The sequence below is a fragment of the Centruroides vittatus genome, unplaced genomic scaffold, assembly GCF_030686945.1.
Source record: "Centruroides vittatus isolate TY-2023 unplaced genomic scaffold, ASM3068694v2 contig_918, whole genome shotgun sequence".
Taxonomy (NCBI): domain Eukaryota; kingdom Metazoa; phylum Arthropoda; class Arachnida; order Scorpiones; family Buthidae; genus Centruroides; species Centruroides vittatus.
This window is the reverse complement of record NW_027122605.1, coordinates 1857640-1885288: the sequence shown is the minus strand read 5'-3', so window position 1 is coordinate 1885288 and position 27649 is coordinate 1857640. Positions and strand designations below refer to the sequence as shown.

The following is a 27649-nucleotide window of genomic DNA, read 5'->3' as shown; positions in this document are numbered from 1 at the left end:
TAAATTTATTTATTTATCCTTAGATAAACGAACTAAAAATATTAACAAAACGAATAACGATTACGAAACGTTGCTAATAATTTGTTCTAGAACTAATATTTAAATATTTTTGTAATATGAGAAAGTTACATATAGGTGAATTACCAAAGTTTTATTTTCAGATTAGGGTCGATTAGGTTTTTAAGTTATTGAATTTTTAACTTTTTAAAAAATATTACATAATATTAAAATTATTAATAACGTATTAAACAATATATTATTGCAGGTAAATAGGTCAGAAATTTGTACATATATAATAAAATAATTATTGTCATTTCAAAATTGCTTAATATAAAATCAATAGAGATGTGTCACGGCCCACAATTGCTTATCGCCATCCGTTAGCAAAAAATATTTATATTTAGAATTTACACTTCATAAATATGTAGTAACTTATATATATATTTTTTATTAAACACGTACATATTTTATTTTAAATAAGAATATAAAATTTTCCTGTATAAAATGAAGATAAATTCATTATTTTTGTATTAATTGATTAATTTCGAAAGTTGTAACGATAAATTAGTTTAGGATCCAGAATCGGTTGAAAGTTAATCTTCAGGGAAATTAAGTTGCAAATTTTAGTTTAGAAACACAAAATTACGCTAATTAATTCTTCTAATTTACAGCAGAAAAATTAGGTATAGACTGTACAGTATTTTAAATATATAAAGCTTATTATAAAGAAAAAAAAAGTTTTGTGGAGGCGCCGGGTATCGATCCCGGTACCTCTCGCATGCTAAGCGAGCGCTCTACCATCTGAGCTACGCCCCCTACGAAAGAACTTCTTTCTTATAAGTCATTATATAAATTTCTATATCAATATAAATTGATGTTTCAAACAGTTTAGTAAAAACGTTATTTGTTATATATTTAATTAATTCAATTATTTTAGACAAAATATACTTTATGCTTATTTTAATTATTTTTTTTTGTGTTACGCTTGTTCAATAATTGGTTTAGTTGATTTGAACTTTGTTCCCATTTATCATTCAAGCAATAATAAAATTCATTATATGCATCTCTCAGCGATTTTTCACTTACTTTTACACGTATCAACACACGTAAATGTAAACCGAACACTTTTCTAGAGTAAAATATATTACAAACAGTATCAAACAGCATATAGAATAGGCTATATAACTTTAAACCTTAATAAACTTATATGTGTAATGTTTAAGTTTGAAAATCAATGATTTAGTGACTATAGTAGGTATTATCTATAAATATTTTTAAAATGTATTGTACTGTACTGCACATACATATAAAAATACTGTATACGTGACACACTGACCACGTGTAAGACATGACATTCTAACAATTTCAAACCGAATAGCGCCATCTGGTGATAAAATTAGTTTATGTTTGGATAAATCAAGCGCTTCAAAGAAAAAGTGAAGAATTTATTCCTCCTGAAATCAAAATAAATATCGTTATAAGAGGATATTGAGAAATAAATAAATTTAATTGTTTTCATTATCATAACCATTAGTTTTCCTAATAAATATAAAATATAATATGATAATTATATAATTGTATACATAACAATTAATTAAGTTGTTTTACTTAAACATCTCTTAAAACGGCGAATAAAATGAAACGAGCGCATTGTTTACGTGATAAAACAGTATTGTATGAAGGGTGTTCGACAAAAGCGTTTCCCGAGTTTATTTCTCTTATATTTTAAATGACTATTATCTTTGAATTGAAGTTTTTAGGCGTAAAATGAAATAAACTCCGGTTGCTAGTTAGATTTCAATTTTGTTATAGTCAGGTTGACTTTTACTTACGAGAAAATTGCTAAGGCTGTAATACTAACTTTAAAATACCATCATTAGACATGTAAATCCAAACGAAACCGATATTATTAATATTTCAAAAGAAAAACCAGTTTCCATTATGTTGGCTTCTCTGTTCAAATGACTTATGCAGGAAAAGTAATTTTACATGGTAAGATTTACAGCTAAAACACGCAAAACTGTATGTTTATTATGATCTTTTTAATTTTTATCCTTAAAAATTTCTCGTAATAATTTTCGTATTAAAAAATGGTCAGTTTTTAATAAAAGAGAAACATTTTTACTAGAATTAATGAATATTATAATAATAATTAATGTCACAAAAAATTTACAATACACGAAAAAAAATTAATGTTGAGTTAAATTTTGTTTAAATTTATTCAAAACAATTTTTTAACATCAGAAAAGTTAAATAATCATTAATTTAAATTCTGGAATATATAATTTCAAATATTAACAATCAATATCAATATTACTGCCATTAAGGAATTTACCCGGCTTCTAAGGTAAGCTTGAAATTCATAAAACTATTTACAAAGTGTTTAATAACAGGCTATAACTTTTTGCAACGACGTTTTTCATATCTTTCCCAACATTTTTAATTACAAAATTATGTTATAAATGCCTACTTTTTAAGACTAAAATTAATTACTTTTATTCATAATAAAGGAAGATACGAACTTTATATAATCAATATCAAAATTTTCAAATAATGTATTAGAACGGTACTGTACTAATATGTAGTTTTAATACTTTCATGCAAAATAGTTTTAAAAATTCGGTTTGTAATTTCACTATTGTAATTTATGTTACAAAAGTTTTCATATTCACATACCTAATTTTGATTATTGACAAAGAGATAAAATATATGAAGCAATGATGTGTTTAACAAGTTAAATAAAATCATTGAATAATTATAGAATATTTAAGGAAAATAAAATATTTATTCTGTTGTTTATTAACTTCTAAAATACATATAGACTAATATCTATATAGCACGTGGTCACTAGACCAAGTGTAACACAGGGGAGACGTGCTAGTATACATAGTCACCGTACAAGGGAAGAAGAGGTCATCTCTATAAGAACAAAGGGGTTAATTTTTTTTTTTTTTTAAATTATCGAATGAAATATTACAGAATAATTTAAGTTGAGAAATTAAAATACATATTCTGAATTACGTAAATTATGAATTTCACATAATTATTAAATTGCATATAGGCCTATATTTTTTTTGGCACTTTATAATGAAAACGATTATTTGGTAACATTCCTAAGGATAAAATTGCAATGACAATATGATGCATACTGTAAAAAATTCATAATTTAAATTTAGATTAATAAATATTAAATTAAAACTATGCAAAAAAGAAAATAAACCCAATACAGTTATCTACTTGAAAGTTCGCTTTACCCAACTTCCGTTTTACAAAAGACCTACATAAATATAGGTATAGGTTTTTCTTTCTATGAAAAAAAAAATCCAGCAACAAGTTGCCTAACTTTCCAGGCAACATTTGGTGGTGCCATCTATTATAATATTTTATTTAGAAAACTTTTTATATTTTTAACTATTAAAATTGCAAAAAGCTTAATTTTGAGAGTAGGGATGAGTTTTATAAAAAAAATTCTAAACGCTAATAACAAGTAAAATCGTCATTAAGTCCGACCCTACCGGAGATACACATAAATTCCTTTATCACCCCATCCCCTCGACCTTTAACCACCAAAATTTAATAGCATCAATTCTCCTAACAAACAAACCTCCCTGCAAAATTTCAGAAATTTTCGACAAAAAGGACAGAAGTTATTAAGGGAGAAAATTCTGGGACCTGGATCTACATAAAGCCCCAGCCTCGAATCTTAGTAATAATAATTTTATTATTTTAATAATTATAAAATTAACTTATATAATTTAAAATGCTTAAAGAGATTTAAAAAAAACCAAATATAATTAATTAAATTTAAAGTTGCTAAGTAAAAACAAATATACGAGGGATGATTACTTTTTAATCATCCCTCGAGATAAGCCTGTAAATTCCAGCAGGTATTTATTAAGTGAATACAAAGTGACTCACGTGAAAGGCTTCTACTCATATATACACCATTTCTCAACATAGTTTTCCATCCGGTTCAGGCATTTATCCCAGCGTTTCAAGAGGTTCATGATGCTTGTCTCATAAAATTGAACTTCTGTTGTCGAAACTTAAGTCCTTTCTTCGTCCTACACATCATCATCCGAGTGAAACCAATGTCTTCCGAAATGTTTCTTCAGAGGAGCAAACAGATGACAATCACTGGGAGCGAGGTTCAGGCTGTACGCTGAATGTTGGAGCACACTCAGGGCCGGATTTTAGGCGATTGGAGCGATTGGTGCCAATCGGGCCCCGCGCTTGAAGGGCCCCGCATCACGTCAAAATTTATATATTTAAAAATAGTACATGTTATAAAAATAAATATCTAGGTATATTATTATTAAAAATAAAACAACATATTTCAATATGTAAATTAACAGTTAATTAATTTTGTTATTTAAAGTTTGAGGGGCCCCGCAAAAAGATTCAATCGGGTCTCGCACCTATTGGATCCGGCGCTGAGCACACTCCACTCAAAATCCACCACGACGTACGTGTGGTGACAGCCGTATGTCATGTTGCAGAACGACTTCATTGGTGAAAAGTCTGGGCTTCTTTTTCCGAATCGCTCTTGTTAAATCATGGTCATCGATTTGTCAAGCGTTATCTGCGTTCTTCGTCACCAATTTCTTTTCTTCCCTCCGCGAATAGTCGACACATTTCCCACATTATTGCAATTCATTATCCCATAAACAGCAACCAATTTATGATGGATTTCCGCCCGCGGCATATCTTTCGTCCACAGAAAACGAGTAACAGATAGCACTTCCTAAAGTGTCCTGTTATCCAAGAGAGTAGCCATCTTTACGTTTAACGACGAACTTTACAGGATTGCAAACCACGACAATTATGGCTAACCCGTGGCGAGGAGAACCTTTTTTTTGGAATATACGCTATTCCCCTATTTCACCAACAGACGATTAGACAAATCGCAGGCTTAATGACTATCTTAAATACAGGATTACTGATTTTGCGTTCCACCATTTTAAGATTAGTTACTAATGCCAGATTACGTCTAATCAACCAAATTTGGGCGATTAGTGCAAATATATGTGAAATAAAAAGATCACCCAAGGAGGTTATTAATGTGATTCTTTCCTCTTCATCTTTTCATGTCTTAGGACAGCGATGGCGAACCTTTTCCCTTCGAAATTTAATAACTTCAAATCGCGGGTTAAATATTTAATTTTGAGTAATTAAAAAAATTGCTTACACATTTTACTTCATTGTTATTTTTCTGATATACAGGGTGAATCGAAAGTAGGCGGACAGTGAGTGGAATAGGGTTATACTATAACAATGGTATATATTTAACTTGGTTATGGTTATGGTTAAAAAATTATATGAGAGATGCAAGAAATTAATACACAAAGATACTTAAGCAAAAATGTTCGTCGAAGTGTAAAATGTAGACTTCAAAGCTGCGTAAATTGTAATGGACAACAGTTTGAGCACTTGCATTAATAAAATTGCGCTGAATTGTATTCTATTAGTACATATAATTGTATATATAATCTCAAAATTTATACGTAGGGGAAGGTGGGGCAGGATGAGAACGTTAAGGTTTGAAAAGCCATAAGATGACAACCACTGTAATGAGAACAATAATTTTTTTATTCTCAGCAACTACAACATTTGGTAGTATATTTTTTATAATTTTATCAAAATTTAATTTTTGAAGAACGTTTAAAAACGTTTTTCAAATTTAATATTTTAAAATTATATATAAATGCACCATCTTGCCCCACCCATGGGGTAAGATGGGAATATTATTTTTATATACAAGAAGGACAAATTAAAATGGTTAAACTGTCGTTTTCTTCGATATTGGGACAAGAACAGTGTGCCCATTTATCACAACGGCTACATTTATTATTATTTTTCGAATAAATAAATATAAAAGTTTGAACTTACGCGTATATACTTTACCAGACGATACTGTCACTTCGCGCATGCTCAGTAAACAGACGATATTTTTTTCGTAAACAGACGATATTTTTTTTTCGTAAACAGACGATATTTTTTTTTCGTGGAAAAAAGTTTTATTTCGATTGTTATCTCACATTTTATTTCTTGTTAAGATAGTATTTAAATTTAAAAAAATGTTTTCATAAATAAAATAAAACGTAAAAATATAAATAATAAAGTAATACAGTATATACTGTATAAATTTATTAAATACTAGCTGACCCGGCCACGCGTTGTTGTGGCTCAAAATGTATCTATTATAAATATATAACATTTCCCCCGTGGAATGAACTTCAAAAAATCCCTTCTTAGTGTACAGTACATTCTCTTGACGTACCCTATTAAAACGCAATCAAAAACGCATCTAAAATAGTATAAATAGAAGCCGAGTTCTTCTCGGTAAGCCTTAATCCCGTCCATTTCCCCCCAGTAGGGAGAATTTCGACATGTATATTATATAAAAACACGTGCGTATTCGAATGCAACGTTGTGTCAAAATTTCAAAGGAATCGGTAGGAACAAACAAACGTTATATTTTATTTATATAGATAGATAGAAAATGATCTGCTTTAGTCCATTCTCACAGAAAAGCATAATGCCTCACAGAAAAGCAAACTTAGGTTGTCGGAAGTTAGCGCCATCTGTTGGACATGAAAGCCTTAATCCATATATAAATATATTTTTGAAAGGGGGAAAATGGTGGTCTTCACATATGCCACAAACCTTCGCGAGAGTGTATTAAACAACTTCCCGAAGTTTCATGGCAATCGGATAAATGGTGTGGTAATGCATGAAGGACAAACACACACACAGACACAGACAGAAATACATTCGTTTTTATATATATAGATGACTTAAAAGTGGAATATTTCATCTATATCTATATATATGTTACCGACCAAACTCGATTTCAGGCCAAACTAGTTTGTCCTAGGCCGAACTGATTTAGAATTATTATTCAAGTATATTAATGGTTAAAATAAAATTAAAAGGCAATCAATTAGATGAACAATATTTATTCAAACATAGTCTACTTAATTATAAAAACGGTGTTAATGTTACCCTAGGTATCGAAGGTCGACGGCCGGATGGCCGAGCGGTAAAGGTGGCAGCCTACCGCTCTAGGGGACCCGGGATCGAATAATCCCCAGGAATTTTTCGGGGGGTGGTCCGTTCGGATATGTCGTGCCCCGTCCCTCACCACCCGGTCGCCCCATTGTGGGCCTGGCCGAACCCATATTGGGCCTACTAAAAGAGGCCCTCTTAGTGCCCACAGGGCGAAGAGTTAAAAAAAAAAAAAAAAAAAAAAGGTATCGAAGGTGGCGACTCCGATTCCAGCGATCAGAAGACGGAACAGTGGGGACGCACGTTCTAACCTAACCTAACCTATTCTAATAAATTACCATAATTATTTGAATAGAGAGGTTGCGGCCGAAGTTCAAACGTTAAACTTGTACGGTAAGCAGAAGTACACGTTTGACGTTTAAACTCCAAGTAAAACACGTTGCGCCGCACGTTTACGTCGCGCACCGACTCATGGGATATTGTTGAAAAATGGGGTACACGTTTAACAACGACGAATGTTACTAGCGAAGGTAAAATAAACAAATTAAATTATTTTAAATTATTTATAGGATTATTATTAATTGTGTCGTGTCTTCTACCGGACGATAGGACGACTTCATACTTTTGTCGAGGGAAGTGGTGGCTTATGTAAATCCGAAAGCAGCGCGGAAATTATTTTTAGAAAATTTACAAATCTATTACGCTGTTCATGGTAGAAGATGCCGTGAAAGAACAAACCTACTCCTACAGAATTATGATAAGCTATTATGAACACAAGTATATGTAAATTCTATCGGCACTTAACATCACTTGCAAAAAAATTGAATAATTTCTCGATTAAAATAGTCTGTTTCTTTACAATATTATTCATAAATGCTTAAATAATCATTATTTTTAAAAAATACGTCATAATTTTAACCCCAAACACGAAAAAATGAATTAGTTTAGGCTAAACTTTTACTCGCCATGCTAGACGTAGTGAACGCCATTATAAACCTAGAATTGCCAGATGGCAGCGCTTGACGTCCGACGTTCATGTTTTAGGCTGGAAACGTCGGCCGCAACCTCTCTAATGACTTCTAGTCACTTACCTTGTCCACTCGAGATGAGGACGTACTGTACCTGTACACGTAATCTGTGCTGTTTGTTCATAAATATTTTGATACATTCTTAATATGTAATTGCTTCTATTATGTATGTCCGATAAAACCTGTTCGTTAATATTCTGTGAGAAATCTTTTGACTATCCGTGTATTATAAAACTGACCAGTGAAAAGTTTCAATATCTCCACATAGCCCTGCTCCACTTACCCTGAGCGGAGATATACCGTAATTGGTTCTTTATCTTTTTGATGCCACAGAACACTTTTGAATATAAGAAAAATTTTCATTAAAAACTGTAGGTTACAGAACACATAATAATAAACAACATCAATTAAAAAATTATATTTATAAAAACTAACTAAAATAACTCTAAAAATGAGATACATGAACTTGTCGGTTTTTGCAGATTTCATCAATATCAGGTCTAAAATGTGATATTGTTTCTCTCATTCCTTCGTCTATATTAGTAAATCTTTCTCATTTTTGAGTTTTTATATTGGTGAATGTGAGATTCTAGCTCACACAAACACAAGTAATCTTGGAGAGCTGTTATTCGGATTGGACAAAATCCAAAAGTCCTCGAGTTATTCAGATAATTTAATTTTTAATGTACAGTACAATCCGTTGACAAAGTAGCCAATTGTTCTTGTATCGAAAAACTCGCAATTCGATGTATTAACTGTCAAATTGACTTCGTATCCAGTAGTAATTTTCTATATTTAAAGAAGGAAAGTAACTTTCAATACTGTTGGAAGAAAATATTACAGTAGAGCATCGATAAGTGGAACGTCGGTAAGTGGAACGATTTTCAGTCGGACTGTGTCGTGCTGAATCGAATGTTTTTGATACTAAATTTACTTCTAAAGTATAATTTTCATGTTTTTTTATATTCTTTAATATATTTATTTTGTTCGTACAAAATGCAGAAATAATTTTTAACGATACGATAGCCTCGATAATTATTATAAAAATTTTCGTTAGGCTTAAAATCGACGAAAATTCAACACGAAGCGATACGCAACGGAGAAAAATTTGAACATCGGACAGGTTAATGTATTTTTTCGTACAAAGTCGGAAACTGGAACAAATCATTAACTGGAAGGACCCTAGTCCACAATTGGTTCCACTTTTCGACGCTCTACTGTACATATACTGCTATACGGAAATAATTTCCTCAACGTTTTTATTGTGAAGCGAAGGAAAACATCTATTGTGTCACTTTCCCTGCTCTGTTATAAGCTATATAATAGAGGGAAAATATGGCGAGAAGTCAAAAAAATAACCAAGATTTTTACATTTTTGCACTTAGGACACTTTGAAACATCGAGAAATGTAAAAAAAAACATTCGGGTTTTTTTCCTGTGGGGGATAGGATTTTGTTCACCCTGTTTGAAACTTAACTCCTGTATTTTTTGTCGAAAATTTCTGAAATTTTACTGGAAGGTTTGTGTATTAGGAAATTTATGCTATTAAATCTTGGATGTTAAAGATCGACGGGGTGGGGAAATGAAGGGTGGGTCGTGTGTCAAATCTCGACTATGATCAGACTTAATGACGATTTTACTCGTTATTAGCATTTACATTTTTTAAAAAATAAAACCCATCCCTGCCCTCAAAATTACGTTTTCTAAAATTTTATAAATTAAAAATAGGATATTTTATTTAAAAAACTTTATAACAGATGGCGCCATACATGCAGTTTTAAATGTTGCCGAAAAAGCTAAACAACTGGCTGCTGAATTTTGTTTTTATGAGATTTTTCCAGATACTTTTTCTGAAATGGTACTTGTCTGAGGACGTCAAAACATTTTCATTTTTTCCTTCGATATCTGTACTAACATTATTCAAGTAATTAAGAATATTGGCTAAATATGCTATTTTAGCAGATCAAATATCATTCTTAAGACATCTTATACAAGCATTTGTACGTTTATTTTGGAAAAATGTCAGCAATTCATTCATAAGTTCTAAAAATGGGCATAGCACTTTATCCCTGAATAACAATCATACTTCAGCATGTTAAAAGCAGATTCGTACTGAGCTTCCAGGTATTCAAATTTTTTAAAAAGTTACGTATTTGACTTGATGTAATTTAACATATTTACAACTTCGCGTAGTACAGGTTTTAATGTTGTCGGTAATGTTTTTGTAATTAGTGATTCTCTAGTACACTGCTTTCATAATTTCGCGGTACACCAATTGAGAACCACTGTTATAGAGGAATCCTATTGTACCCTTATGCGGACTGCTTTCTTATCGGATGCTCTGTTAAGTGGACTCGACTGTATAATCTGAAAAATTACACAACTGCTATTACATTTTTATTATAGTAATGTATTAAAATAATTAAATACAGTGTATCACTTATTGAAAGTTTATTAACAACTTAAAATAAAAATAATTAGTCATGAATTAAAAAAACAGGCTATATTGTAAGGGGGTAAATTGGATTTTTAATGTTTGTTTATTGTTATTTTCATATTGATGACTTAAACCTATATTTCATAATTTAGAATACTTTTTGGGGACTGTCGTCGTCTATTTTCGCTCAACAATTAAAAATAAGTTTTTAACCCTCATTTTGGCTTGAATACATAAGAATTATTAAATTAGTATATTCATACGTCATCTTCACCCAATATTAACTTCTCTTTGTATCAATCCTAGAAACTTCATAATAAAGATGTTTCAATAATAATAGAACTGTAAATTTTAAACATAAAACGTGAAGTTTTATGATGAGGAAGAAACCATCTTTAAATAAATGGCACGTTGCTGATCATCACTTTCATAGCATTTCAGTCAGATTTTTGTTACAAAAAATATATATATATCTTTATAAATACAGTAAATATATTTTTATCATCAAGATTAACCAATTTAATTTACCAATTATCAAGAGAATTGGTAAATTAAATTAAAAATACTTAAAATTGTTAACTATATTACTACTAAATGCATTTCTATTAATTTGCCTATATTAGAATGAGTGAATAGGTTCCATTCACTTTAACAATGTATAAAAATGGCAGTAATTAATACTTCTTAAAAAACTGAAATTTTTTACTTCATATAAATTGAAACTATTTTTAAAAAATGTCTTTTATTCACAGTTAACTTTACCTCACAAAAATAATACACAACATTTGAATATCTTATACACAACAACATTTGAAATAAATGAAATATACAATAGACAAATTTTGTAAACCTAAAATAAAATTTATTTCTTTTGTCAGGATGTGACAAAATTAATTAAACCCAACATTTTTAAACAAATTAATGAAATTTTACCATTTTACTTTCATTGAAAATATTCAAGACAAAGAATTTCACTAATATCAAAATCTTGATAAGACTATCACAAAAAATATCTATAAAACGTGTTAATTAAAATATTCATTAAAAAATTTTATGAAAAAGAATTAAAAAGTGTATTATAAATTCAAATCAGATAAAGTATTTAATTTATATTTATACAAATAAAAATTCTCTCATAAATAACTGGGTGCCAATAAAATAAATTTTGTGGCCTACTTTTGAAACATTCCCACTGTAACCACCATGCACAGGCAAGCTTATCGTAAAACATCTTGTGAAACAATTAGGTCAGTCCCATAATATCCATTCGAACCTCGTTTTCAAATTAGAAACAATTTTTTATACTGACTCAACTTTCCCTTGTTCTCATGAACAGAAATTATTGCCATGACTGGTATCTGACTCTTCTCTCTCTTCTGATTTATGTCGAATGGCAGTTGTTAACTTTTCTAACATTCCAACTAAATAGAGAAGCGGAAACTTCTTTAAATTTTCAAGAGTGAATGATGATTGGAGCATTTCCATTTCTGCAGGTAATTGGACTACTGTTAAAATAAAATAGTAATTTGTAAGAACTACTATGAAAAATATTACTTTAAAAAATCAATACTTACTGTTTTCTGTTTGTGTATTTTCTACTTCCATTTCACTAATTGAAACAATAGTGTTATCTTCTTCAGATGATAAAGTTTCATTTTCTTCTATTAACAAACCACAATGCGGTTTATTAAGTATTTTATCAGATAATGGAGAAGAATCCTGATATTCCATTTTACTTCCTTTCACTATCATTTGACTTAATTCACAACTTGATGCTTCTTCACATAAAATATTAAAACTATTACTTTCACTCAAAGTCACTTTAATATCTTCTGTATCAGATGAATTTTTACTTTTTTCAACCTCACTGATTAATTTTTCTAAGATCATTCCAGATTCTTTTTCCCTGTCATCAAAACTATCTGTGCATATTTCTTTTGACTGTTGTGCCATATTTTCAGTAATATTAATTAATTCATTATTTGTACTTAGTTGATTCACATCAATATGATGCAAACAGTTTTCTGCTACCTTACTGATCAATTCATTGATGATTGGATAAATTTCATTAATCAAGTCTTCTGTACTTTCAACTGGAACATTATTAATTGTTCTAATTATAACAGAATTACAAGGAAGTCTTTCTTCAAAAACATTCTTAATTTTATCAGCAGATTCATTTATAATGGGCAAAGACTCGATTTCATCTGTAGCAGAAGCTATATTTTGTTTATCTTCAATATCATCACTATCAGAAATTTCATATATAGTTGTATTATTATTACTATTATCTGTTGTGTTAATTGAGCAAATACTAATTTCTTCTACATATTTTTCTGCTACATTATTAAATGAATTTTCTTCTTCATTAGAACATTCCATTGGCATAGATTCATCAACTATTTCTCTAGATTCATCTTTATTTTTAAGTTGAGAATTGTTAATCTTTTCTGCTTTTACTATCTTATTTATATCATTTTCAAATTCAGTATTCAAATCTGATACTTGTGATCCAATTCTATCATCATTTGTTTTAAATTCTATACTTTCTTCAATATCAGAAAATTTACTTACTACCTCATTTGAGAATGCTTTGCAATCATTCTCAAACCGACTTTCTTTGTCCAATGATACACTGAATTCATGTGTTTGTATGTTATCCTCTAATGGCAATTCCTCATCATTTTGAAACTCTCTTCGTTCCTCAGACAACACATGTAATTCTTGACTATATTTATTTTCTTTACCTAATGCTGTTTCTTGAGCATTTTGAAGTTTAACTTCATCTTCTGATGTGTTGAATTTTTGAGTACATTTATCTACTTCATTTAATATTTCTTGGTTGTTTTCAAATTTATTTTCTTTTTCCAATAAAACACTAAACTCTTGAGTGTGGTTATTTTCTCTTTCAAGGAATGCTTCTTGATCACATTTATGACTACTTTCCTGTTCAGATAATACACCAAATTCTTCTTGAGCATATTCAGTTTTTTCATTTAATGATATTTCTTGGTCATCTTGAAAATTATTTTCCTCTTCTAATGATACATCAAATTCTTGGGTGCTCATATTTTCTGTATCCAATGATATTTCTTGATCTTGTATCTTACTTTCCTGTTCTGATATCAGTCCATTATCTGATACACTGCATTCCTGACAGCTATTATTTTGTTCATCTAATGACACTTGATCACTTTGAACTTTGCTTTCTTCGTCAGAAAACACATTGAATTCCTGAGTACTTTCTGAACTGTTTTCATCTAATGAGGCTTCCTTATCATTTTGACAGTTTTCTTTTATTAATGAGCTTTGAAGTTTGTTTAATTCAACCAAAGCTAATTCCTGATGATGTGAGAACTCTTCATTTTCATCTAATAATTCTTTCTGATCATTTAATAATCTCTCTTCATCTATTAAATCACGCTCATTATTTAGTAATTTATCTTCATTCAAAAAATCATTCCGATCATTTGGAAGTAAGCATTCTTCTAGTAATTCGTCATCTTCTAATTCTGAGACAGAGGCGTTTAATGAATTTTTTGATGTGTTTTCATCATTAACTTCTTGAGAAATTATACTTCTTGAAAGATTTCTTTCTAAATCTTTATGGAATTTTTCATAATAGTTCTGAAATACTTTTCTTGCAGTTTCCAGTTTTGGAGACTTAATGGGAAGTGCCAACATTTCAGCTATAGTGAGAGAACAAAGATCTCCAATGGTACAGATGTTACGAGCATGAACCAACTGACCAAGTCCACGAGGCCTGATGAAGAGGAAAAAATTTATTAATTTTATACAGTACTGATTTTTATTTCTTATTCTGTGAAATATATTATGTATATTTTTAAAAATATAAAAATAAATTTACCATATAGAACAAGTCAGGAATGGCAATATACTATCTACAGGATCTGAACAATTGCTTAGAGCTGGAAAAACTTTCTCTTCTGAGTCATACAGAGATAATGGTGTATTCTGATATTCTTCAGAAGAGTATGGTGAAGATTCTGACGACGATAAATTCTATATAAAAATGTTTAATAACAATATAAATTAATTATTATAAATAATCTTTTAAATAACTTAATTAATTTAGTTCTACCCAGATATTTTTGAAAAATTATTAACCTTTAATAATATAAGATTCAAAATATAGCCCAGAGAAAGTGAATATTTGTTAAGTTCCATTTATTTCTCAATTGATAAATTATATCAGTTTAACAATATAATAAGAAAAATTACATTAAACAACTTTATATAAACTTATCATAATCATTAAATATATTCAATTAATGGATTTTCTTTTCATATATTAACAATAAATTCAGTCAAATTATCACATGTAATAAATTAATTTCATTTCAGGTTGTAGCAGATTACCGAAAACTTTATAATATTTTAGATAAATTTGACTTATATCTTAAAGGAAACATTAAGAAGAGACAAATATTTACCAATACCCTGGCTAAATAAGAGCTTTAAGATTTATGCTACTCCAATAATTTTAATTGAAAATGTCATAAGAAACAATTTGCATGGAGTTTTTTTTATACATTAATTCAGATTTCTAAAATATAATAAAATCTGCTTATTGTAATAATGAATAATAAAGTTTACCTGTCAATTATCTATTATTAGAATTAGGATGTCTCAAAACATAAAATGTAACATTGTAATAAAAGTTTTTTTAAATGATTAAATCACAGTTGTTATTATCTTCATGTAAGTATATCATTTTTAAGCTCTATTTTCATGCTATCACCTCAAAGTGTGGCTAAAAATGCACAATCATTAACAATTTTAAATAGCAGTTTAAGTGTTAAATTTATTTGTTCAAGGTAGCCTACACTAGTTTTAAATTTCTGGTACATCTTTTTTTCAATTATAAACCACTTGTTGTAAAAAATGGTAATGCAAAAATAGCAGTCAAAGAACATTAAATGAATTACAATTAATTCATCTTTAAATTACATAATATATTAAGACAATTAAAAATATTTTAAGGTCAAATAAAACCATAATTTTCATGTTATTAGTTTGGGCAAGTTTCAAAAGGATTACAATAAGTAGATTCCATTGTAAATATAATGGTATATAAATATATCACAAATAGCAGAAATAATATTAAATTGTTCATGCTATACAATGCTAATTATAGTGAATATAAATTGATTATGATCTAAATATAATTAAAAAAAATTATTATACAAAATGAAAAGTTGAAAAAGAAAAACTTTTTTGAGATAAATATTATAGTAAATAATAAATATTTATACTAAAAAATTTGTGTAATATATTTTTATTTAGTTTCATTGTATATAATAACAAATTACAGCAAAAATGAAAATGCAATATCATTATTAGTTTCAGAAATTTATATAGAATTAAATAATTCATATAATTGGAAAGTTACTCACTTTTTCTAATTCAGCTGCTTGAATAGAAGAAAGAGCCTGCTTGGCACCTTTGGTCATCTCCAGACAGCGGCTGACAGATTTTTTCTGGGGCACTTTGCAAGCATAACAATTCTCTATTGGAATTTCATACTCAACTAAAGGATCAGCAAATGATACTTTTCTTTGCTATAAAACATTATATATATTTTTTAATAATTAAACTACTCCATTAAGATATTTTATTTCTACTGCTATAAATAAGAAATATATCATCATAGTATAAATATTTAAAATATATAATATGATATTAAGCTTCTGAAAGGTTCCTCATTTTTAAATTATTTTAAACCAAATTGTGTTTTCATATAATTATATGAAATACAATTATGCTACATACAAACAAATATTATACAATTATAAATAAGTATCATCACATATTAAAAACTGACTATAAAGGTTACAAATTACTTAACTCAGAAATTTAGAAAAGGGTTGTTCGAACAATGCAACATTTGGCAATCTGCCAAGGGGGACCCACCAGTGGCTAAGTGGTCTTCATTCCACGAACAGTGGGAGTTCGGTCGTGGGTTTGTGCCTTGCTTGGATGGGCTGGCCACATGGAGTTTTCCAGGTTTTCTCCATGTCTGTAACACCTGAATAGGGGCCAGTTTTCCTTAAAAAGACCTCCCGGAAGGCATTCCTCTAGGCAGATCGCCTATTGCCATAACTAAAGAAACAAACAATCTGCCAAGGGAGACACCCTAGGAGAACTATCTACGGGAAACTAGACCTTATTTAGGTATTAAATATGTGAAAAAACTCAGAAAATGCTACATGGCCAGCATAATGGTCTGATGCAAACCTGAGACCAACTACCAGTGTTCAGTGGTTTTATTCACTTGACCACAAAATTTAGATTAAGAGATGGTTAACATGCTACTTCTAAATATTTTAATAAAATTAATTTATAATTTAATCATAATTTAGAAATAAAAAGAAAAGCCAAAACAAGATTTGCAATACAAAAAGATTAGAAATAATGTAATTTGACTATAGAAATTGAGTTGATGTTTATGTTGTTACAAGATTTGCAACTCCTACAAATTAGGCACACAGTCAGCCTTTCATATCTGCAGATTCAACCAATCACAAATTGAAAATATTCAAGAGAAAAACATTTCAGAAAGTTTCTAATCAATGCTGCTACTTGATGAACTGCATGAGCAGTACAAGTTACATCAATCATTTCTGGAAATAGTTCTTTTAAGCCTCAATATAATTTGATCTTGTATGGAGCAATGGTTAGAATAAGTCAAATTTTTCTACAGAAATCCCTGTTCATTTTTTCATATTAGTTGTATAGCATTGTTTACAGTAAGGGTTGCCAAACTTTTTTGATCGTCGACCCCCTACAAGTCTTTGAAACTTCACATCGACCCCCACCAAAAAGTTTGTGTTACAAGCAAAACAAAGCACTTACTATTTTAATATGTTTCTTTTAATTTTGCATTTGTTTTTCATTTATTGTATATTTGTTAATAATAATTTTTGTAACTGACAATCAGTGAGACAGATAAGCTTGATCCTTAGCTCCCCTCATCCTTCGCCTAAGCTGGATAATCGACCCCTGGGGGTAGATATCGACCACTTTGGCGACCCCTGGTTTACAGTAACATTATTACAAGACTCAAGAGAAGAAATATCTAATAAAGCAGGGCTCTTCAAGCTCTTCATCCACTTTGCCAATTAAAATTGTCAAAATAAATCTACAGTCCAATAACCCAGGAAGTCATTCCCCTTAGGCATTGGTTAGTTTACTAATCATTCACATGGTTGAAGATCTACTATATATGACAGGTCAGCATGGCTTAAGAGAAAAAAAAGTCAATTCTTCTCAAAGTGAATTTCTGTAATCAGATTTTATTTACAAATTTTAATTTTTTGCTGATTGCTGAAATTGTTTGGAAACTAAAAAATGTATTGTCATTGGGATTATATATGAATGAAAAATTTGGTAGAAATTCAGTTACAAGGTTTTATTTGGACAGACAGAGGTAATTTAATTAAAAAAAAGCAAATAAAAAAATACACTAGAAATTTTTTGAGTTTCAAAAAAGTAAACCTATATATCCCATTGGCCATTTAACCCCTCTATCCCTGAGACATTCTGGTCATTGTCTCTCATCTTGGAGACAGCATCTAAGTCACAAGCCAGTCACCGAATGTCTAACTAATCATTTGTTTAAGTCTCGAGAGATCATTGCATCTCTCCAAATACGATTTTGGACAACTTTCTCTCAAAGATTCTCTTGTCTCCCAGAGACAAGTGGACAGTTGTCTTTTGACCGATCTTTCATCTGTTGCCTCAATCACAGATTAGAGAGAGCTTGCACTGTACAATTTCATTAGAGAACATTCTCTATCTTGAGAAAGAATATTTCAAGAGATATAATGCTTCTAATGCTTCTGATTTTTTTTTTTCCAGTGCCTACTCGGAAACACAACTGACTCCATCTTTTTTTGAATGGCCGCAACCTCACTGTTACCTGAGACATTTTGACATTACAATTTGTAAAAATGTTATAAAACAAAAACATATCTTTGTCAAAATTACATGCTTTATTTGAACTCATGTTTTTCTTACCATATGATCTATAATTTCATACTCTACATTTTCAAAAATTTTACAATTTCATTTGTTAAAATTCTATGCTGTGTTATGTGCACAGATAAATTGAACATGTATAATCAACCTAATAGAATTGTGACGTCAACATCAAAGACTAGATTGTTATGAACAACCAGAATCGCCTCTGTCTCTGAGGGACAAATATTATCTCTCGTTTTGACATCATTCGTCTCTGAAAGAAAAGACGAGAGATAAGTGACCAGAATACAGCCCCAGATGATAGCTGACTTGTGCTGTGTAAATGGTTAGTAAACTAGTCTAACACCTAAGAGGAGTGCCTTCTTACACCTCACATATTAGATTATTTTTATACATTTAAAACATTATCATTTTCAAAAAGTTTAAAATGTTATCTTCAGCAGTTTTATCTTTGGTATGTTTTTATCTTTTAACTCTTTCCTCTCTTTAAACATACCCAGCAAGGGTTCAACCAGGTCTTTAATGGGGTAGCTGGGTGACAAGGCCCAATATATCTAGGACAGAAAATAACATCCTGTAAAATTCCTGGGGTTTTTGGATCACTTGGATTCAATCTTGGATTGCCAGTGCAGTAGGTTAATGACTCAACTGTCTTTGCCATCTATTGTATATGTATAAATAGCATTATTCATTTCTTAATGACAAAAATAACACAGAAAATTAAAAGTTATCATTCATAAATTTTGGATTAAATTAAAAAAAAAAAAAACCCAAATGACAATCACTCAAGTTGGTCACTTTGGGCAGAATGTATACAGGTACTCTTCACTTTACGACCTATCTCCTGAACGACCACTCACACTTACAACCAATCGAGTTTCGACCTGTAATTCGGGGAATCCCCTTTCTCAGCTTGAGTGTCGATCAGTGGCGATTGGTGATATGCGAACTGAGCATACTATAGGATCACTATACACTTTTTAGTCAGTTTGATGTAATTCAAACAACTGTGGGACTTGCCAATGCACTTAATTTAGATGTTGAAGTGGAAGACATAGTTGAATTAGCGGATTACGCCGATGGAGAGCTAACAAATGAGGATTTAATAGAGTTAGAAGCAATGCAGCATTTGGAAGAGGATGAAGAGAAAAGAACTGAAGAAGTGAAAAAGAAATTCATGGTACATGGGTTAGCTGGTGTATTCTCCAAAATTAATGCATGCACCTATGTTGGAACTTGAAGCTATGGATCCAAATACTGCATACTGCACGTTTTAGTAAAGTTGAATGTGGGATGAGTGAACTTTTGAAGTGCTATAGAGAAATTTATCAAGAAAAAAGATTACAAAGCAAACCACTACGAGTTTCTTTTCGACTGTTACATCCAGAACCTCCGCCCTTGAAGGTACAACTTTTCATCGTCGTCATCTCCCTTACCTGGATCCTCTATAGCTCCAGATAACCAAATAAACAAATGATAATATGTACATATGCACGTATTTTTATGAATAAATTTGAAGTTTGTGCATAATTTGTATAATTTTACAACGATCCTATATTCCTGGAGTAAGCTCCTCACTTATCGACCAATTCGCTTAATGACGTAGTCATTGGAACAGAACTCGGTCATAAAGTGAGGAGTACCTGTAATCCCTTATGTTAAAAAAGAAAGTTTTATTGGTGCAAAAATGCTATTTTTAGTCAAAAATATTGATGATTTTGGCATTTCTTGCTTATTAACATCTTAAATGCACTTCTTATACAATTACACAATGTTCCAATGAATGAATAGTTAAAAACTTTTTTCTAGGCATAAGTGTAACTACTTTATGACTTAAAAATTTAAGAAATTGATCATTTATATCTTATTTTACCATCAAATAAACATTCATTGTTATTTTATTCTGAGCTTTTCATAATTTTTTTTGAACTCTTTACTTTTTGAACTCTTTGTAAAGACATTTATAAGAAAATTTTTTGAGTCAAACACCGATTGAAGAATTGTACTGTTATTATAAAATAGTTTCATACAATTTAAGCTGTGATAGAAAGAATCAATTTATTTCTATGTAGTTTAAAATAACCATAATAAATTCACATGTAAATATCTAGCTTATTGGCATTTTGTATATTAAAAATAAGTGTCAAAGGAAAGTAGAGTATTAAAGTCAGATGACTGCCAGATTATATTGGGCAATTATTTGATTTTAATATATAACTATCAGGTTTAGATGTTTATATTTGTAAAGCCAAGTATCTACTTAGGCACAAATCTGTGCCAAAGTCTTATGTATTCAAAGTGATTATAATTCATAAGAAAAAAATATATTTTATTCAACTTACTTTCTGTGGTGGAGACAAAGAATTATTGCATTCATCATTCATTTGCTTTCTTTTCAAAATTCCAGCAGTAGGAGATGCTGAAGGAGAATAGCTATGCTTAACCCAAGGTGAATGACTTTTAGACTGATCTGGAGATGAATCTAGATTGCTGGCAGTTGGCTTTGACTTACTAGGTGAAGTGACAGATTTACTTGATTTCCATGGCATTCCTCTTTCTTGAGAAGTGAAATTTCCAATGGCTGCCCTTAATATTTTTTGACTTCTTGATAACGGAGATATTAAAAGATTAAGAGTTGTTTTAGGTTTTTTATGATACTGTCTAATTTCCATGGCACAACGTTTTCTTGGAGAATCAGATCTAATGTTTTTAATCATTTGTTGTTCTTTAGGAGATTCATTCTCTGTTAATACTTTCTGATCTGATTCTTTTTCTTGAATTGAAGAATCATTATCCACTTTTGTAAATTCTACTTCTTTTGTTTCATCAGTTGACTTTGTGGTTTCTAGTTCCACGCAATTATTATTCTCTTTCTCATCTTCACAGTCTGTGGAAATCTTATCATCATCTTTTACTGGTGATTTTAGAGACTTTACCAGAACATTTGAATACCGTTTGGGTTTATGCCGATGAGTAATTCCATTCCTTGACTTAGGTCTACCTTTCATTCGAGGTTTTTGCATTGCTCGTTGCTTAGCTAATGTACTTCTGGTTCGTAATCTGGAAACTATTGTTGATGTCATATTTGTAGTTTTCATTTTACGTCTCTGAGCACCTTTTGGTTTATCATCCTTTGCAATTCTCAAGTTTTGTTTTGTTTCAACATTACTCTGTTCCTTTTCATAAAAGCTTTCTTCTGAAGAACTTCTCTGATCTTCTTTTTCTAAAAATAATTTTTCTAATTCAATACTTTTTAGTTTTCCAGCTTTATCAACCTTTGGTCGCAAATTCCGTTTACTACTTGTTGATACAGTTTCTACAGTTTTCTTCAATTCAGGAGTTTGTTCTAATTCTTCTTGTAATGAAGTTTTCTTCTCTTCCAATTCAGATAATTTGGGTTCATCATTTATTTTCTGAAAATTATTACTTAGCTTATCAGAATGACTATTTTCTTGATTACTAGAAAATTCAGCTCTATCTTTTTCCAACATATTTTCACTTGTACATGACTTATTTGATATTTCTGGTAAAGATAAATTTTTATCTTTTAATGTAACTGAAAACTCATCATTTATATCATCTGAATCACATACTATTGTATCATTTGTCTTTTTCAAAGTAGAATCACTTAAAGGCTTTGTTAAAAGATCATTCAGAGCTTGTTCTTTAGATTCCAAAGATAACATTTCAGTTAAGATTGGAGAGTTATCAGAGGATAATGGGCAACTTACATTTCCTCTTTTTGTTTTTGAAAAAATATAATTTTGTTGTTGATCTAAGAAATTAGAAGAATAGCGAAACTTTTTGCTAGTAGGAGAAAATGTTCCTTTACATTTAAGAAGTTCCTTATAATTTACACTGTCTATACTATTATTTCCAGAAAGTTCCCAATGTAGCAAAGATTCTACTACTCTTCTGGTTGGCATTAGTTTACGTTGAGATTTCCGTCTTTTAGCTTCTGAATTATAAAATGAACACCTATCAACTTCAGGTGAGTCATCACAACTTTCATTGTAACTATTGCTACTCTGGGAATAATTTTCATCACTATTATTTTGGAGTGAATCTTGTGATTCAAATTCTTCTTGAATTTGTTGTTTTTCTAAATTTTCAGATTCGATTTTTGACTGAGAAGAAGAATTTACATTTTCTCCTTTACATTGACTATCTGTATGATTAGAATTGCTTCCAGTACTGTCATCAATATCATCACCATCATCATCAGTATTTGTTAAATCAATAGTTACTTTTGAATTATCTACAGCAGATATTATGTTCACACTTTCAGAAGATGAATTTTCTAGTGATGATGATGATAATGATGTTGATGACTTTACACTTTCATATCTTGAATGTCCTTGAGGTGTATCTGTTACACTTTTTGATTCATTACTTAAAATAAGTAAATGTAAGGACTGACAATGACTGTTCCTACTGTTTTCAGAATGAATATTATCATTTGAATCATCTAACGATGGTGTTTCATCATCACTTTGATCAATAAATTCTTTTGTTGCAGATTTATTCAAGCTAATATCTTCTCTATTTTGGCTTTTGTTAAATGAAAACAAACCAGATCTATTGAGAGAGTCTTGTGAACTTGGAATAGCCTCATCATCACTAGATTCTGCTTCAACTTTTGAATTTTCCTGAGACAATTTGGGAAAAAGATTACTATTCCTTTTATCATTTTTTACTAATGTCATAACTCCTTGTTTACAAGGACTCAATCCTTTATTTTGTTTATCATTATCAACAACTAGCATTTTTTGTACAAAACTGGATGTTTTAGGAATTTCCAAATTTTCATTACAAGTCTCTTCAATGACAGATTGACTTGATAAACTCAGACTATTCTCTTTTAGTGTTGTCATCATATTTAATGAGCAATCCTCTAAAACTATCACAGGAGATGATTTCAGTTTTATGTCTTTTTCTATTGATGGAAGAATTTTGTTCTGAAAAATGGTGACATCACTGGATTGAGAGTATTTTAACGTAGGTTCATTTATCTCCGAAGAAACAGAACTATGTTGGCTTGAATTAAATGTACTTAAGCCATCTAAACTATTATTGTTAATTGCTTCAATGCTGTCAGATGATAAAGGTATTGTTTCAATAGATTCAATTATAATAATAGGTTGCTGACTGCTGCCATTGATATTTTTCTCTTGATGCTATATTAAAAGAATTGGTTTTAAGATGAGTTAATGTATCAAAGAATAAAAATACATATTTTGTATTAAAAAAAATACCTTTCTTGATTTGGTTGAGTTTCCAAGTGAGAAATTTTCATTGCTTCTTTCAGAAAAACTAAATAATAATATAATTATACTTTTTATTCTACATTATTTACAATATTCATTTATCTTTATTCTACCTATTTTACTTACTAACTCAAACTAAGATACTGAAATATACAAAATAAAAGAAAATAATTATAAATATCTAAAAATTGTTATTTATCAGTATTGATAAATAAATAATTTTTAAGATTCATAGATAAATAAATTCTTTCATTATAATATTTTAATCATTTTCAAAATATTTTATTCAGAATGCCTCTAAAATCTGTTCTAGAATTAAAAAAATATAAACAAAATTAATGTAATAAATTCAGCAGAATACAGTCTAATATTCTGAACAGAAGCATTATATGATAACAAAAGCTCTTCCTGATAAAATTATTATTAATGAATTTGAAATAAATAGTTGTATAATTTATAATAAATATAACAAAAACTTTGTAGTAACACTATCTTCAATAGAAGCAAATAATTTATCCTAAATTTGTAAAGAAAATGTTTGGATACATTATATTTTATATATTTTTATTTCTTCTACATTAAAATAACACGAAGGATAATTATAATGCTTTTTAAAATCAACTTTTGAGAGAAAATACAAAATTTATTTTATATTAAGGAACAACCAAAATTAAAAATAGAAGTTAAAAATTTCATTTATGTCTTTACAGTATCAATGAATTTAAATATATAAAGATCATTCATTTAAAAAGTTATTCATTATTCAAAATCTTGATATATAATAATGTGTTAAAAGAAAATAAAAATGCTAACAATGTAAGTATTGTTAGTATTTTTATTTCCTAAACAAGATATGATGTTGAAATTTGGCACATGCAGAGAGCACATTACAAGACTTTTCAGAATTGTCAAATTTCAGAAATTGTGATTACATGTAGTGTTATTATACATGAAAAATCATCAAAAACTTGCTGCATTATGCATGTTAAAAAATAAATGCATATGATCATTGGTTAAAAATATTATATAATCAACTAATAAACAATAGCTGCTATTAAAGACAGCATTGAAAAAAAAAAATCAAGCAAAGAAAGTTGAATGAATTACTGTTAATATATCCATATATTTTGTATCAACTGGATATAGATTATAACAAAAAAAATCACACCTTTAAAAAATCCAGCAATGAAATTCTGAACATAACTGAAGATCAATGAAGCTGATCGAAAACATTATTAACCTTTCAACAGTGGAACAGTCAGGTGTGGGGCTACCACTTAGTTGTGGAGAAGAAATGTGGGAAATTTTTAAAGTATATTTTCAAGTGTTTTTTCTCATTACTGTTTCAGAAAAAGATTTTGTAAAAAGTCTTTTTTTATTGTTACATAATTCATTTTTTTTATGTGAATTTTTTTTTGCAGTAGTTTTTGGCAATACCCCAAAAGAATTTAGCGAGTATAGTCGTCCCTCACCACTGCAACGCTATTGCCTTGGACGACTATACTCGTCCCTCACTGTTAAGAGGTTAATCTTTATGTTATACATTTTTAATTGTTTTAACATGTTCTTGTAATATCAGAGTCAGTAAAACCAGAATTTCACTAACTGTAGTCTTATTTACTTACTATGCTTAATATTTTCAGTTCATTGCAATAAGTAAACTAGCTACTGGAAAATAAACTATTAAAAAACAAAAACCTTAAATTTCCAGCAATAAAAAACATTTAATAATAACGTTTTTGACTGTTTTAAACAGCCATCATCAGTTAAAACGAACTTAAACAAAAGAATGCAGAAAAAAGAACTCAAGCAATACAAATATTTAAAAATTCAAAAAAATTCCAAAGCAAAAACGCCGTCGTATATTAGAAACTAACAAACAGCGCATGCGCTAAATATCGTAGTAAGAATAAAAATAAAAATAAAATAACAAAAAATACTGCCGCAAAAATATTTCTATTACAAGAAAGAACGTTATGCATTTCGGTAAAACGACTTCCATGCCGTGGATAAACCGTCTGCGTCTCTATGGTTAATGCAACCAGTGTTAACGTGGGCTTTGTAGATTTCAAGCTTTTCTAGATGTTTCAGCATTTGTTTGTTGGTCGTGGCCCTAATAATAGACGCTTTGTCCCAATGAACGTCGACCTCCTGATGCTTAGCGAAAGCTGCTAGCACAGTAGTATCCAAGCTCTTATTGATGGAGTATCTATGCTCCTTAAGCCTCTGCTTTAAATGTCTCATAGTTGCACCGACGTATACCAGATCTGTATTAAATCGACGATCCTTTAAAGGTATAGAATATACCCCTGTCTTAAAACTCTGGTTCTCTTTTTTCTTGTCGTTTCTCAACAGTCGATATACTGTAGGATTACGCCGATACAACAGGCTTATGTTGTTATTTCTGGCTACTTTCTTAACCATCGTGTGCAAGAAAGGAAAATAATTGAGAATCACTTTTCTTCCTTGATTCATAGGAGGAAGCTGCCGATATTTTGTCTTCCGATACTTGTCGATAAGCCTATCAATCTCCTTACTCCGATAATCGTGTTGTAATGCTGCAGTGCGAATGTAACTTAATTCCTTATAGGTGTCAATAACACTGGTGCAATGTGTGTAAGCACGCTTGATCCAAGCATGAAAAGCTGCATATTTAAAATTCATCGAATCGAAAGAATTTTTTGGTATAATTATGGGCTGATAGCTGGGTTTTCTATAAATGTCCGTCCATATCTGACCCTCCTTACATGTGATTGAAAGATCAAGGAAATTTACATTAGAAGCACTTTCTTGGTCAAGCCCTAAAGTCAAACCATATGGGTTTTTGTTGATTTCTTGAAGGAAATGCGGAGCGCTAGTATCATTCTTCCAAAGGATGAAAACATCATCCACATATCTTGTATATAAAACGATTTGATGTTGAAAGATGGGTATGATCTTGTTTTCCAACCGACATAATACAAGCTCACATAAAATAGAGGACATAGGGCTCCCCATAGGGCAGCTTTTCATGCTTGGATCAAGCGTGCTTACACACATTGCACCAGTGTTATTGACACCTATAAGGAATTAAGTTACATTCGCACTGCAGCATTACAACACGGTTATCGGAGTAAGGAGATTGATAGGCTTATCGACAAGTATCGGAAGACAAAATATCGGCAGCTTCCTCCTATGAATCAAGGAAGAAAAGTGATTCTCAATTATTTTCCTTTCTTGCACACGATGGTTAAGAAAGTAGCCAGAAATAACAACATAAGCCTGTTGTATCGGCGTAATCCTACAGTATATCGACTGTTGAGAAACGACAAGAAAAAAGAGAACCAGAGTTTTAAGACAGGGGTATATTCTATACCTTTAAAGGATCGTCGATTTAATACAGATCTGGTATACGTCGGTGCAACTATGAGACATTTAAAGCAGAGGCTTAAGGAGCATAGATACTCCATCAATAAGAGCTTGGATACTACTGTGCTAGCAGCTTTTGCTAAGCATCAGGAGGTCGACGTTCATTGGGACAAAGCGTCTATTATTAGGGCCACGACCAACAAACAAATGCTGAAACATCTAGAAAAGCTTGAAATCTACAAAGCCCACGTTAACACTGGTTGCATTAACCATAGAGACGCAGACGGTTTATCCACGGCATGGAAGTCGTTTTACCGAAATGCATAACGTTCTTTCTTGTAATAGAAATATTTTTGCGGCAGTATTTTTTGTTATTTTATTTTTATTTTTATTCTTACTACGATATTTAGCGCATGCGCTGTTTGTTAGTTTCTAATATACGACGGCGTTTTTGCTTTGGAATTTTTTTGAATTTTTAAATATTTGTATTGCTTGAGTTCTTTTTTCTGCATTCTTTTGTTTAAGTTCGTTTTAACTGATGATGGCTGTTTAAAACA

General features: G+C 30.2%; 1 protein-coding gene and 1 non-coding gene across 2 annotated transcripts in view; both read right to left on the bottom strand.

Moving 5' to 3' along the window:
• Positions 1–743: 743 nt before the first annotated feature.
• Positions 744–816, bottom strand: TRNAA-AGC (transfer RNA alanine (anticodon AGC)). The gene has a single exon. It is a non-coding gene; the product is annotated as a tRNA-Ala (tRNA).
• Positions 817–11198: 10382 nt separating this feature from the next.
• LOC136984418 (telomere-associated protein RIF1-like) overlaps positions 11199–27649 on the bottom strand; it is a 63888-nt gene continuing 47437 nt past the window's right edge. Inside the window, exons 29-34 of the mRNA XM_067281386.1 lie at positions 23733–23790; positions 20820–23654; positions 15891–16055; positions 14342–14496; positions 12048–14236; positions 11199–11978 (exon numbers count right to left, since the gene is read on the bottom strand). Of these exons, the coding sequence (XP_067137487.1) occupies positions 11800–11978; positions 12048–14236; positions 14342–14496; positions 15891–16055; positions 20820–23654; positions 23733–23790 (5581 nt within the window). The 3' untranslated portion in view covers positions 11199–11799. The remainder of the gene's footprint in view (positions 11979–12047; positions 14237–14341; positions 14497–15890; positions 16056–20819; positions 23655–23732; positions 23791–27649) is intronic.